The following is a 15,363-nucleotide window of genomic DNA, read 5'->3' as shown; positions in this document are numbered from 1 at the left end:
AACATCAGACAAGCTAAATGAATAAGGGTTTTAAAGGTCCAATTTACTTTTTGTGAATTAAAAAAAATAAATTCAGAACTGATAAAACTTCTTAACTGCATTTCAAAAGAGAAACCTAGCAAATTAGGATATGTGAAATCCACATAAATATAGCTGAAAAGATGTATTATAAGACCATCTTGATCAGCATTATTATTACTAATATTATTTTAGGTAAATGGTAAACTTCTTAGCATAGGTCACAAAACCTGACCAGTTTTATTTATAAAACTGTATATCCATAAGTTCTGTTCTATATTCTTTTATACCATGTCCTAGAACTTCTGCTGCCTTTGGAATGCAGAAATAAATACTGCTTCATAAAGTGACTTAGAAAAATCTTAAACCAGAAATGTCTATTCTTTTATAAAAATCCTAAATACTGAAAGCAACTTAGCAAATGATAAACACGAACGGAAGCAAAGCCACGACTGACTGCATCTGTCTGCATTCTAACGCTGTGACAGTAAGCCTCTCAATTTTCAGCAAACCTCATCAGTTTTCTACAGCACAAGGCCATGTCAGTAGACAAAGCAGAATCATTACTAGATCTAGTGATCTTAACCCTGTCAGAAACAGGCAGTTGGAAGCCAGATGCCTCCTTCTTACTGTTTTTCATTGTAACTAATGAGTTCATCTACTACATTATGGGAAAAATATGGGCCTAAGTTAACTAAATGACATATTGTATATGTGGTGACCTCATCCGTCACGCTCCTTCCCTAAAATATCTTGTTTGCTTGTGATTTATGAAGTGTATTGTAATTGTTTTAACCTACTGAGTTACCTAAATAGCTCTCACACTGCTTCCATATGCCTAAAAAATACAACCCACACTCCCCCTGTTTATTAACCTAATAATGAGACGATTCATATATAGGATAAATACAGACAATTTTGTCATTTAAAAAAAATGATGATACAAATCATACCTTTAATATTTATTTACTTTTAAAAGATGGGAAAATTACATGTATATTCCTGTGATCTTTTTGTCTTTTTTCATATTGTTAAACCTCCCTATCAGGTAAAAATATGCTGAAATTTTTCAAAAGTAAGATGAATGAAAAAAATTATATTTTTTAATTGCTTATAATATGGCTGAAAAAATATTGGGACATAATACTATCCCAAATCATCATCAAATTTCTGCTGTAAACAATAGAGAAACATTTGGCAATGGAAGGTTTAGGGCAATCTTGCTGCCACCTTTGTCTGCATGTGCACTGAAAAATTTATGAGTTGTTTTCTGCATAGCTATCTTAAAGCACTGGTGATAACCTTACTATTTGCCCTTTGCAGTTTTCTACAAACTTCCAGAAGCAGTACCCTACAAGCTGAAAATGCTTTCATTCCAGCTAGGCAGTGATAGTGCAGCTTCCTTCATTGGTGGAAGAGTCAACTAATCTATTCCTAAACTCTAGGCTATAAAGAGAGAGTGGAAAAATTCTTCCCTGCAACATCAGTCTACTAATTTTCATGGGTAAGAAGCAGAAAATTAAACTGAGATGAGAAACTAAATATGGGAACAGAATCAAAGGGTAGTGAGGGTCTGATTTAAAAGTAAATTGAGAGAAGTAAGCAAGAATGGACTTGCAACAGTCCTTGAGGCTGAGGCACAACAGTGAGAAGAATCCCCCTAGAAGAAGCATTAAGATTCCAAGCTGCTCTGTATCTACTACTCAGGACCTTCTCTTCTGTTGGCATTTCTATTTCTCTGTGAAAGTTATAAGTGGACCAGAGTAAAAATTGCCTTTACAGTGATCCTGATCATGGCCCAATCATGTAGAATCTACTCATTTTGGCAGCTTGGCTGGTATTAATCTTCATGTAACTATGCATTAATAGGCAAATTAGGTAATGTCCCACTACCAGACTTCATGCGGTTCCGTTATTTCTGAGGCAAGGCTACCTGAACAACAGTGACAGCAGAACTCATTTGCTGTCCTAAAATACTTTTAAACAAGTTTCTTTGTAAATTGTATTATTAAAATGTGAGGAAAAAGAGCCTGGCTTAGGGTTACAATTTTCCATTCTTTCCTTATCGATCTTTATCTACGAAAACATTTGATAAATGCAGCCTGCATTTAGCCTGCATCTGTTATTTAGCCAACATTTATCCAGGTTTCTGAAATTCCTTTCAGACCAAACACTGTCCCTTTCCATCCACAGGGACAGCAATGCAACAAGGCAGATTCAGTTGTCTAACAGCATGCCAGCAATCATGCACGTGAAGAGGTGGAAGTAGAGCACATGCCAAGCAGCCTCTGGCTGATAAGAGGAAAAGCCACAAATAGGATACCCCAGGACTCTGATATGAATGGCTGAGGGCAGAAGGAACACAGCTGAAAGTGAGGGGACTGAGGAAGGTCAGACAGGAAAGACTCTGGGGTGAGTTGGCAATTGGAAGGGCACAGAACTTGGTACAGGAGATTTAAGACAGAGGGTTGGGAATTTTCCTTTTAGTCAGAGTGGATTTGTGAGGAGATGTAGCTGTCAACGAGGAAAAGCAGAGAGGCACTGAAATGGGAGAGGAATAGAGTAGGAGAGATTTAGGGTGGTGAAATCAAGGTTGGGAAGTGATTGAAGGGGACAGTCATCATCAGCCCCTGTTCACAGCTGGACATGTGTAAGTGCACGTCTTCTCTTTTTGCTCACTGGAAATTTCTTCTATGTGCTCAAATTCCTCAAAAGTCTTATCATTTTTTTCTTTCCTTGCAGCCGCTAAGGCAGGCACACAGGGCAGTTCTTTCTACCTTCACCACAGACAGGACATTGAAAGAGCCATTTATGACAGATACAACCTCTTGATCTGTTTAGGCAATGTCTTTAATCAATGTCTTAATTCTTCTTTACTAATCAAAGGTCTTTCACTCAGGGTTTGATGGATAGAACATCAGTCTGATTGATTACCTGGCTGCCAAACAAAATGTCAGCAGTCCTAAACCAAAGCATTACCAAGATATTAATTAAAAGACACTAAAAAGATACAACAAAATAACAAAATGAGAGGTCGTATTAAAGAAATGTTAGCTTTAGACTATAAAACCAGGTATTTATATTTTGAAACAAAACCCAAATAGAAATTAGGAACAATATGGTAATACGTATTTTGTCCCTAGGTGAATTTCCCTAGTTTTTTCAGTTTATATTTTTATTCACTTATTTTATATTGCGTAAAATCAAACCCACATAATTAAAAAATAAATTATTTTAGAGGTACTTATGATAATATCTCTATTTCTGATGCATGCTGAGAAAGATGTTGGTTTTGTAATTAGACATTTCTTAGAAAAGAAATTAAAAAAAAAAAAAATCTGTCACATAGGCTACAACACCCAGCAACAAAAGTTAGCAGTGAAGCACAGAGTATGTTCCATATAGACAATGAAACATATTAAAACGTTTTGGTTTAAGCACTATTTTGAAAACTGAAAAACTCTTAAAACATCTGTAATTTGTACAAACAGATGAAAACAAATACTGATGTTACTTACAAAAATCCCTATTACAACTGCTACATGCATACATGATGACTGCTCAATTAATAATGAAATATTTGTGCAAACATCTCCTATGATGCCTTAAGTAGCTGGTGAAGGGCAATAAATAATAGATTAAGATGTATTCATTACTATCTCATGATCTTCAAACGCATGTCTTTTCAGATGTAGTTGGAATAAGTAGCATGTTTCATCAGAAAAGCAGTATGATTATTTTGAGCAGCAGGCAGAAATTCAATAGAATTGGAATTTTATGATAATCATGATTATCACCCATGTTCCTTATAGCATTCCCCTTTCTTGGAAACATATGTACAACCAGATTTTGAGGAAGATGGAGACATGAGCTTTGTCAGGACTTCTGGAGGCAAAGAACATTTTGACAGGCAAAGGAAATTAGTCCTTTAGTCCATTTTGCATACTAAGGCTGTCACCTTTATGCTAAATAGTTTAAAAATAGTCTGGAAATCTCTATGCTACTACATTAGTAATACAAACAACAGTGTAGCAATGTAATTCCCAGAGTATTATATACCTAGGAGATCTGAAAAACTGGATACTTTACTTGTCCAAAGAAAAAGCTGTTTCTGCAACCTTTTATTATCGTTTGTTCTGTCAAGAAAAACAAAAAAATCAATAGCTTCCAGTCCACCTGCATGACATACTTTTAAGAAATCTATTAATTTACAGTGCTGTGGGAAAAATGCAGACAGTGATAGCAAGGGAGTGTAAAAGTCAATCAATTTTTGATAAAAGTTTCTGATAACATACATATTGATTTGCTTCACACAATATATTTTAAGTTGAATTGCACTGTTGCCATGCTTTCATTTCTGAAACACTCCTGAATAATGCAAATGGAAACATCAATTTTCAACTGAAAATATCTATCCATTGCTTGATTAATATTAATTGAGTTCTCAGTAATTAACAGGCTGCTAGTTGAAGTGTAAAAAGAAAAAAAAAAAATTCACACTTTTCTACTGTTGGAAATGTGGAAATATTGTTGAAAGAAATAGTCCAATAAACCTTCAAGGTAAGCAAGGCTAGCTTCAGTAACAACTAGAAGTGAAGAAAACTCATCCCAAGTGATCCTGACCACTATAGCTAAATCTGCTTGAAATTTGTAGCTGTAATTTGAAGAGGTTACCTGGTTTTACGTGGTAAGGCTGATTAGCTGTTACTAACAGAAGGTACCATGCTCCTCTATCTCTCCCCTTATTCCAATGAAAAGGTATTTCTCTCTCAGATATGTACTGATTATCCTCTGCCTGGTAAAAGGGCTGCTCTCAGTTTTTCCGTCTCTAGTTCCACACCTTCGACATAACACAGATATTTTCATACCAATTTTGGGAAAATATCCTTATCGAACCAGAGAAATCAACAGAGAACAAACCAATACTTCCTAAGCTATTCCAATTGCTCCCATTTCAGAAATGAAAATTTCAGCATTTTATGCTAAGTTCACAAGGGTAGTTCTTGCTAACCACTAAACGGCCACTAATGATGTCTTGACCAACACAGTTATATTTATGAACATATATGTAAAACATTATAGCTATGGATGGGGATATTACTAAGACACATTATTGGATCAAGTGCTTGACATCAAAGAACTTGATTCCAGCTTTTGTCATAAACCAGTGTTTGTGTCTGCAGTTCAGTTAAGCCATGTCATGGGAGTCAGGATTGATCTGACCAAGACGGAGGTCTACAGTGACAAAACAGGTCAGATGAACTGTACCCTAAATGTGCCCTAACTTCTCTTCACCTATTATTAAGGCAGATGAGGATGACTAGCTCAAATATTGATTCATTACTAATATTTTCCAGAAAGCAGAACTCATATATGACTGAAGACTTTGAGACAAAATCCTGAAAATCCAGTACAGAGGTTTTGGTCAATCATTTTTAATGCTATTCTCGTCTTTACCAAATCTCCATATTTTATTTATTTAATGAATTAATTTTAAATGTAATTAATTCTTTGGTATTATGAAGAGAAAGAAGCAAGTCTGCAGCATTTACTGTTGTAGGACTGTGTTTCACAGACAACCTTCAGATGCAAAAGCAAAGTTCTGATCTGCCTTTTCCCTTGAGACCCTGCTAATGAATAACTTCAAAGCGTAACACTATATATGACCCTAATTGAAGAGAGGGAACTTTCTCTTAATTTTGTAAGATCTGCTTTGTCTGACTAAACACTGACTAATTTAGAAGTACTGAAGACACTTTAAAGTTTTCAGAAACAAGGAGGAGAAACATTTTCAACAAACCTATGATAAGAGTAAATCTACAGATACAGGTATATTTTTCTGTCCCCATGGATCAGATTAGAAGGAAAAATAAATATAGAGGGATAGAATATTATAAAGAAATAAATATTTTTATTGTTAAATGGTAGTCATGGACACTAGTGTAGTAGTTTTTTCTTCCTGGGTGTGAACTTTTCCTTCAGGCACCGTAAGATAACACCTAGCATATGAGCAATATCTGAATAATAGTAAAAGAAACATTATTTTACCATTTACAAACATTTGTAAGTAAAGGTAGAATATATTTCCCTGCAAAATATATTTTAAAGTCTTTTATTTCCATACTATCTTTTGTTCATACAAAATAAAGAAGGCAAAGTTTAATATTTTTTACGATGATAATGGAAGAGTTTCATATCACATAAAATGATGTTAAAATTCTTATAACCCATACTTGACACCAGCTGCACTCATAGGAAGCATTCGCTGATCACATACTGTAATGTACCTGAGACAAGTAGGGTCTCACACAGCTTTAAATAGATTTTAACTAAAGATATTGCCCCATGTAAAGGAAAGAAAAAAGAAAAAGAGCATCACTAACAAAATCATTATCTTAAATACTGGTAATACCTAATTCTATCTAACTCTTTCTCTACGAAGTTTCCTGGTCAGATAATTAGATTCTACTAAAAATGGATAAATTGTTATTCTACTAAAAACGGATAAATCGTTTTCTTTTAAGGACTCAATCCCTCTTCCTGAATTCATAGAGATCTTTTCCTGTACAGTTCTAACAATTATGACATAATTTGCTTGATAAACAAAGAAGAAATTCTTTATATCCATCTAGTGTCATATGGAATGAATAAAATATGTCTTCACTTCCAGGTAACAATTAATTTCTATCAATTTTTTATTAAGTGGGACTTTGCTTTAAAAATATGTTGTTAATTTTAAAGGTTACATTAAACCACTCAGTATTAAGTAAAAATAACTTTAAATTTAAAATAATATTCAAAAATTACATTTGCTGCCAACATCTGAAAGCAAGTCACTAAAAAGAAACCAATTGGCTTAGCCATTGGAATGAAAGTTTCTCTTGAAATGACAAAATCTGTTTTGACTTCTGGCCTTTTCTGTTTGCAATTTTTTTTCATTTAACTTTTTGCTGATGTTCAACACTGAGGAACTGTATTCACAATATAAAAAGTGGAATTATTCTTCCTCTAATGGGTGAAGCTGTAAAGAGTATGAGACTGAGACCTCAAAGAGATAAAACCCTTAAGGATGTGATGACACCAACAAATAACTAACCACAGATAACATTTCCTTTACTGAATAATTTATTTCTAAAGCCAAACCACTTTTCTTTCCAACCTGCTCACACTTTAATGTAGCTCTATTAAACTATTTCAAAACCAAAACTATTTTACTTGAACTCAAGGTAAAACAAGTATCATAGATAATAATATTATATAATAATAAAATAGTTTTTTAAAAATGCTTTATCGTAAACATTTTGGTGAGTTTGTAGGACTGCTCCCATTTCTTCTTAACCTTTTTTTCCTGCTTTTGATACATATATTTTATTCAGGTACTATCTGTGGATAAGAACAACTATTTGTTTTTCCCCTGTCTTTGCCACCCATTATATCAAATGTCACGTTTCATACAAATAGCAATATAATGTCATTTATGTTGCATAGTCAATTTTTATTGTGTTAAATTTAACAAAAATTGAAATGTCTTTAAATAAGTGTGTTTTGAGGCAGTCTAACCAATCCCAATTTTCAAGCAAGCATGGTTGAAAATAAAATATCCTACGCCTGATACACAGAAATTACTGTAAATACAAAAAAAGAAAACCAAAACACAAACTAAACCAAACTCTTCACCAAAAAAAAACCCCAAAACAATATCTAATGACATTTCAGTGGTCTTTTGTGAAGCACCACATAGTACTGCAGTCTTCTGAACTAAGAGCAAATGATTCCTTTTTCTATCAATGATGGATTAAATCATACAAATGTAACTATGTCACAACAACAAACATTACATTTACATCAGGATATTGAGTAGTACAAAATATTTTTTTGTCTGTATGGCAGACAATAGTCTTATGAATCAAAATCACAAACCCTGGCTTACACACTGTTATAAATTAAAGCAATTTATAATATACATACATGCACACATCAAAGCTTAAGAAATGCCAGATTAACGTAGTGATATAGTTGATGTAATAAGTATTTTAACACAATGCTCCCAGAACAGCATATGACAGCATAAGTCACCTTATTACTGAAGTAGGAAGTTAACTATTCTGTTCTTTATAAACTGGATGCATTCTAAATCACTTGTGCTTTTTATAAATCAGTCTTTTTACCCAACGAGATTTTACGAAAATATACCAAGGACATTTTCATCAGATTAAATTTTTAAAATTGTTTTACATTCTGTGTTCACAGCACGGTGCATGCAAATAATTGTGGAAATGTACATGCAAATTAGGCTAAAGTTACATTCAGGTAACCCTCTCTTTTCCAAGAAATTACAAAAAACCCCCGTATTCCTACCTTATGGAGTATCTATTAAAACAAACAAACAAACAAAACAAAACAAATCAGGCCCAAAACATGTAATAGTTGCTTTGGTAGAAAAATTCGTTTCCTTCAAGAGAAACACAGCACAGCACATTAACTAACAGGCATAAAATAATTCACATACAATATCAGAGGTTTACATACCATCAGGAAGGCAAGAAAAAAAGCGAGAAAGGAAGGCAAAAGAACAGGAAAAGATATAGGGAAAGGGAATACTACAAAACTATACTTCATGTGGTATGTAATATTTTTAAAATAGGCCTGATTTTATTTTTATGGACCTAATATTGTAGATGAATCAACACAAACCAAAGGCATTTAAATTTTCCTATATCTGTTCCCTTCTCCTGACTGGCTTTTTGTTGTTGTTGTTGTTTCCTTTTATTTTATAATAATTAAAGATAATAAATTGTAGTAAAAGTGGGAGAGATATTTTCTAGAAAAATGTAGGCAGGAAGTTAAAGTTTTAAAGGTATCATCAGGTCTGATCTCCATGTAACCTGAGGCGTATACTTATTTATCAACAGTAACATCACATTTATTTCTTGAAGTGCATTACATTAAATAAGAACACCCAAACAGGTTAGGAGATGATGTTAATATTACCTTTGTAAAATGAGTGGGCAAAGCTCTGCTCAGGAATTAACTTGGCAAGGAATCCATGGTTCAAACTTGGGTGAGGGATAGATGGTATGACCACAACTGTGGAGAAAATCATGGAATCAAATGTGAGCCAGCTAGTATTCATGTGTGGCCTGGTCCACTGTGGATCCATGACAGATATCCTATCTCATTGAAACATGCAAATATGGTATTATCAACAAAAAAAAGGCATTTCTAAAAGGAAAAAAAAACAAGTTCTGTATCAAGAGATAGGAAACAGCATACCTATTATTTGGGCACTTCAAGAGCAACATTTATGGGGAAAAAGAGACACAGATAGATAGATATATACAAGCAAGTAGGCAAGACAATCACGGATGAAAGTAGCAGTTTTGTAGTTCAGAACCATAACATTTGATCAGGAAGGCAAAAAAGATTATGATTTCTCTTAACTGGCTATGTCCACACAGTATTTTTAAAATGGGAAGCCTAAAAGCACATTGAGTTTAGAAAAATTATGTAAGCATAGCAAATTAAAACATCATGATGAATTGTAAAATAATGACTAAATGTAAATATGACACAAATTGGATGAAAAATTCTATGAAGAATGAAAATTAGCAACTCCATAAACGAAGAAAGCAATTAAAGATTAACACAAGAACAAAACCATACACAAAAAATTTTGTGGACAAATTCAGTTACTGTTTTCAACTATTTTAACACTGAAGGTACAGTTATAATCAATCCAATCAGACTTGAAAGAAAAAATACTGGACTGAGAAAAAAATACTGGACTGAGCGTAAAATATTTGAAACAAAGTGGGGTAAAGTTTGCATCCCTCATTTCTAATAGCTTCTGAGAGCTAACAGACTCCCTCCCTTTCAGGCTGAAGAACACATGCCAGTAAAACCACTGCTGATAAAACAAATCACAAACAGTTCAGTCAGAGAAGGCAATAGCAACGTTTCCTTTTTATTATATTGTCACCATAGGCTTTTAAATGCAGGCACCAATACAGCAGGACTCCAAGAAAGTACTCAGTCCTCCACTACTACCCTTTCACAAACCTCCTCACTCAAACAAAAGGAGCTTGCGTGGGCAAGCAGCTGTGTTCTCTGTTTATTCACTCCATGGTCTAAAGATATCTGTTCTCCTAGCACATAACAGATTCAGGAAGATTTTTGGTGGACTACCTTGTACTTTACAACTTTAACTCCAGCAGGAACCCTGTTTTTTTGGTTTTTTTGGTTTTTCTTTAATTATTTTCAAAGTAAAGAAAAATAAAGACATAGAAAAACAATATACAAATGAAAATTAGTAATACCCTATAAGCAAATATAGGGAATACCTCAAATATGCAATGTATTTTAAAACCCTAAATTATACAGGAAAAAAGTAATATGCAATTTCCTATTAGGATCTTAAGCTACTCACTAAAAATACTTTGTAGTAAAATAATTACAGTTCTAAAAAAAAAAAAAAAAAGAAATCACATAACATTTGAAGAAAACAAATTTACCTGTACTCGTTGGTGAATTTATTTCTTGTCTGATATTTCTACCTGCCTGGCTCCCAGACCTCGCAGTTTCTCGCTGTGGTTCCAGGATGTCGCGGTACTTGGAGACCATCAGGACGGAGATGAAGTACACTACTGCCAAAGCCAGGAACTGAGCTTGTTTGCTGTCGTCCTGTGCCGGGGGAAAAGAAGCACATCCAGAATACTGAATATTTCCATAGAAATTTCATACAAGATCATCACAAAACTTAATGGGTAATACCTTTCTGAAATGCTGCTTCTGCCAGCATAGCAGCAAATGGATAACACAGAAGGCTGAGTGGATTTTCAGTGGAGTACTACACACAAAAAGCACATATTAAGTACTGAACTTTGGAGGTAATTTGGCAGCTACATAAATCTCTAGGTCTGTGGAGCCAATGGACTTTTCAAAACAGAGGCCTGACTCTACTCTGAGAGTGCTTTAAAGGCTTCCTGGCAGCAAGGGCAACTGTCTTCTGCCGCCCCAAGGATGAGACTGTGAAGGCCCCTGACACAAGGAGGTAAAGGGTACTATTGCTGAGAGGGAAATCTAAGCTCACTGATGTTTCTCTAGCTGACACTGGATGTATAAGCAGGCATAACAGCTTCTGGTAACATGTAAAAGCAGGGAGAATGTACCACTGTTTTTCTTCCAGAAATAAATTCCAGCAATCCTAGGTTTCCAAGACTGATTTAAGTGAAAGCCAGGACTACTATAACTTTGCTGCCATCTTTTCTTCTCATCCCCCATAATCTGCTGTTCAAGGGCAATGGCCATGTATGGCTTAGATATTCTCCCGATTGAGATTAAGTTGCTGTAGTTCAACTGAAATGTGTTTTATTTTTATCATGGTGAAAAAGTTACATGATGGAATTAAGACTCCAGTTTCTCTCTACTCCTACAGTGGTTTCATCTTTCCTCAATTCTACACGTATGTACCTTCTATTACATATCCCTGGCTGCATGTTTTTGCAATTCTTAAAATAACTAGAAATACTCTTATTAACTTCTTTCATAGAAGTTCCAGAAACATGTTTTCTTGTATTCTTTTCTTCATTAGTTAAGAAAAGAATAGGGGACAGAAGATGGCAAAGTGGCACCACTTTGAACTCAGGTCGGAGAAGTTTAAACATAACATATGTACTTGCAGCTATACAGTAATAATTCCTATTGTACTACATTCAAAAACAACCACATTGTGGTGCAGTTTTGTGCTGAAAACCATTGCAGAAAAACATTTTTATATATGTTTACATACATAAATATGTTCAGCAGAAGTGAGAACTGTGTTTACAAACCAATTTGCTGCATTTCTGTAATATATATACTAATTGTTCCTCCTACTCTGGTTGGACAAATAGCTGACACCTTTAGTAATATGATTTTAATCAATATAACTCTTAACTGATTTATCTTGGCTGTGATTATTTGGCTAGTACAAGATTAAGGCTGAGTGTTAAACACAGTTAACTACTAATCTCAAATAGCTTAATCAATATAATTTTTTAGTGCAGAAGGTGGCTGGTAGTTACAAAGCCACAAGCAGATGGTTTGCAGAAAATATATGAAGTGCGACACACAAAGGATATTTTTAATTTGCGTACAATCAAAACCTCTTTCAAAACATAAGTGATGATTTTGCAGAAGAAAGAATTACAGCACATATTACTCACCACATCACGAAAAACAACTGCTCGTAGACGATTAATATCAACATCCTGAAGAAGCCTGTCAGGGTCTTTTATAGGAGAAAGATTTCCAGGGACATTTTCAAGGGGAGTCTAAAAATAAAAAGTAGTGAGATTTTTTTGTTCCCTCAAAATATCGAAGCATTTCTGTTACAACCTTAATTTGCTATAATTTTTTAGCTATTACATCAATTTTAGATGATATGTTACTACCAACACGCTTCCCACATAATACTCAGACACGGGCTCTAGAAATAAAGTGATGTTTTGAATTACTATCTTAATACTAATTATTTAGATATAAATTGTTACATCTTTCCAGTAGCTTGGAACTGTATCTCTAGACAGAGTTAAGACAATAATTTGCACACAAAAGTTTGTTTCAGATTGGGTACAGATTTGTTGCATCATACAAAAACAATAAATTAATTCTAATATGCATGTTACATTTGAAAATGCTGAACAGAAATATAAAAAAAAATGTTAATTGCACTGAGACTTATTACAGGCTACTTATAATTGCTACTATTAAAAAAACATAGAATAGTATGCTTCCTTTAAAAAATAAACTGTATTAAATGTGAGGCCTGAACACCTAAGTGTCTACTTATAGTGATTTTCTTTGCATTAAATGTGGCACTATTGAAAAATGTAATGTCTCTGTGAGATTTAATGAAATAATATTGTGAAAGGACCTAACTTTGTAATGGCTATTTGAAAAAGTCTTTAGAGAAGAAAAATCACTGAATTTAGTAATGAAAATATGATAGAAAAAAAGAAGGGATCCTTTACATTATGCAAGGGCTTGTATTTTAATCATGGGCTCTACCAAATTTTTTCAGATTTTAATTTCTGAATCCACGAAGTTTTAAAGCTGTGAACAAGTTTAAAAAAAAAAAAAAGAATAATGAATTAATGACGCTGGAAAAACTATGCTGTAACTGAATATTCAATAAAACTCACTCCTAAAAGCAGATAGTAAATACTGATGTCTAATATGCACTCAGAGGTCTGTTGAAGCTATTGGAACTCAGATATTCCACCAACAGAGATTCAACTCCAGAATTTCATCAAAACTGCAAAGTATCCTGATGGACTAAAAAATCTATGCAGGTATATATAACAGAAGTGAGTAAGGGGACTTGGTCCTTCAAATAGGTCAAGCAAGAGTGAAAAAGCCGGTTAGAATTGCTCCAGTCATACTTCTGCATCAAAGTTTTCATGTTTCAAATAAGTCTCCTCACACACTTTACTATAGACAAGTTAACAGGAAAGACCTAAGCTTTTGCCAGATATTTGAGAAGAATTTCAATTACTTTCTGATCCTAAAAAGCTGTGTTTCAGACTTGTCACCATTGCTGTTGGTTACTGAAGGCTCCGTTACCTTGGTTGCTGCTGATGAAGTTACACCCTGAAGAGCATCTTGAGTTTTACCGCCAATTAATGATGTCTTGTTTACTCTCTCTCTTTGCCTTTGCCGGCATTCTAAGCAGTTCCTCACAGCCACACAACAAACTAAAAGAAGAAATGAAAATGCCACAAATCAGCATATTTTCTCAATATAATATTTAGAATATCAATTAGCACTCAATACTAATAGGCAGTAATTGAAAAGTTGATTTAAGAAAATTGTAACTGAGAATGACCCACAAGTTTTATACCAGGAACAGTAAAATTATCAGTAATATAATAAGTGGTATGAATAATAGTAAACAGTGAAGATAAATACCATACTGTTGCAAAATATATTGAGGTCTACAGTGTCTGCACAAGTATCCCATTCTTTTTGTCTTACATAGCCTATAAAGAGTCCTACAAATCCATCAAGGCTTGGATAAGAAAACCTGCAACATGGAGGTGGCAAAGCAGTTTTAAGAAAAAAAAACCAACATCTGTTTACTGCCTTATGTTTATACTTTTATTCTCCCTGAATATATACATCTTGAAATATATAAGGAACAACATTTTCAGACATGTATTTCTTATGACTAAATTGAATCAGCCTTAAAAATGTATCAAATCAATAATAAATGGGATTTTAATTTTATCGCATCAAACTCTACCTCCAAGGTCCTTTCCTACATGTGTCACTATTCGATCCATTGCAACTCATTGATCTGTAAGTAACTATTTAATACATTCTGTCTGTTGACTTACCAAGCCTTAGGCACTGTCGCATTAGACCTCCAGAAGACATGTTTTTTTCAGCTTCAATCTCACTGAAATTTAGAGAACTGGCAAATACTAGTACATCAACCATTGCCATCAGACGGCTGAGAAACGTTACTGCTGTCTCTGCCGACATTCCTTGTGTCACTTCAATATTTTCCAATTCAGTCTTTAAAAGGAGATAATTGAATTAAAGAGTTTGAACACAACTGAAATATAAAGACAGCACATACACATAGAAATCTAAATTGTTATGCTTAATGACAGATAGATTGAAAGTTATTTAAAAATCTCCTACTAACACCATTAACATAAGCTGTGAGTGAAATTCGAAGACAGCATGAAGAGTGAGAAAATTATTTACATTTACATGCTGAAATAGATGAGAAAAAGTCTAATATAAATGAGAAAGTTATTAGCAACTACAAAAAGACAAAGTATGGGCATATAGTAAAACAATGCATGGTGTAAAAGGGTGCAACATATTCTTACATTCTTCCATAAGCTACACAAACAAGTAACAGCTGAAAGGCTAAAGAACTCTGTGTATAGCTTTTACTTTTTAATGTTTCTTTAGATAAACAAGCAAATGTGAGGAATGGAGTGGGAAAAAACATACAGTTTTGCACTCTGTTTCCATGAATCGATTTTCCCTGGAATGTTTACAGCATATAGAATCCTGACAGAGTCCAATTCTCCAATTATGTTTGCTGCCTCATGACAACAACAGAGGGAAAGTAAAAACGTGACAAGTGACATGGCATGCAGCCCACGTGTCCCAGAGAGCTGCTGTTTCTTTCCTAATGTAGTGTTGGACTCTCCTTAGTGGGAATCCACAGAAAATTTCTGAATGAGGTCAATATTTCTGAAAGCTAAAATGTTTTTCTCCAAAAAGACACTTAGATGTCGAAAGTCATGTTTTCAAATGCCTTCAGAAGGTATTTAACAGTGCAGGTAA

At 34.0% G+C, this 15,363-nt stretch overlaps 1 protein-coding gene across 12 annotated transcripts in view; it reads right to left on the bottom strand.

Annotated features, from left to right (window-relative positions):
- Nucleotides 1–15,363, bottom strand: part of NBEA (neurobeachin) — a 467,485-nt gene that overhangs the window by 291,912 nt on the left and 160,210 nt on the right. For 9 of the 12 annotated variants that reach the window (XM_048295094.1, XM_048295084.1, XM_048295082.1 and 6 more), the window contains exons 26-30: nt 14,394–14,574; nt 13,621–13,751; nt 12,222–12,329; nt 10,530–10,698; nt 9,010–9,105 (exon numbers count right to left, since the gene is read on the bottom strand). In XM_048295094.1, the coding sequence (XP_048151051.1) occupies nt 9,010–9,105; nt 10,530–10,698; nt 12,222–12,329; nt 13,621–13,751; nt 14,394–14,574 (685 nt within the window). The remainder of the gene's footprint in view (nt 1–9,009; nt 9,106–10,529; nt 10,699–12,221; nt 12,330–13,620; nt 13,752–14,393; nt 14,575–15,363) is intronic. The other 3 variants (XM_048295091.1, XM_048295092.1, XM_048295093.1) reach the window with 1 other exon arrangement.

This window comes from Corvus hawaiiensis, chromosome 2 (assembly GCF_020740725.1).
Source record: "Corvus hawaiiensis isolate bCorHaw1 chromosome 2, bCorHaw1.pri.cur, whole genome shotgun sequence".
In the NCBI taxonomy this organism is placed as follows: Eukaryota; Metazoa; Chordata; class Aves; order Passeriformes; family Corvidae; genus Corvus; species Corvus hawaiiensis.
Note: the sequence above shows the minus strand (reverse complement) of the source record. Positions and strands in the feature narration are given on the sequence as shown.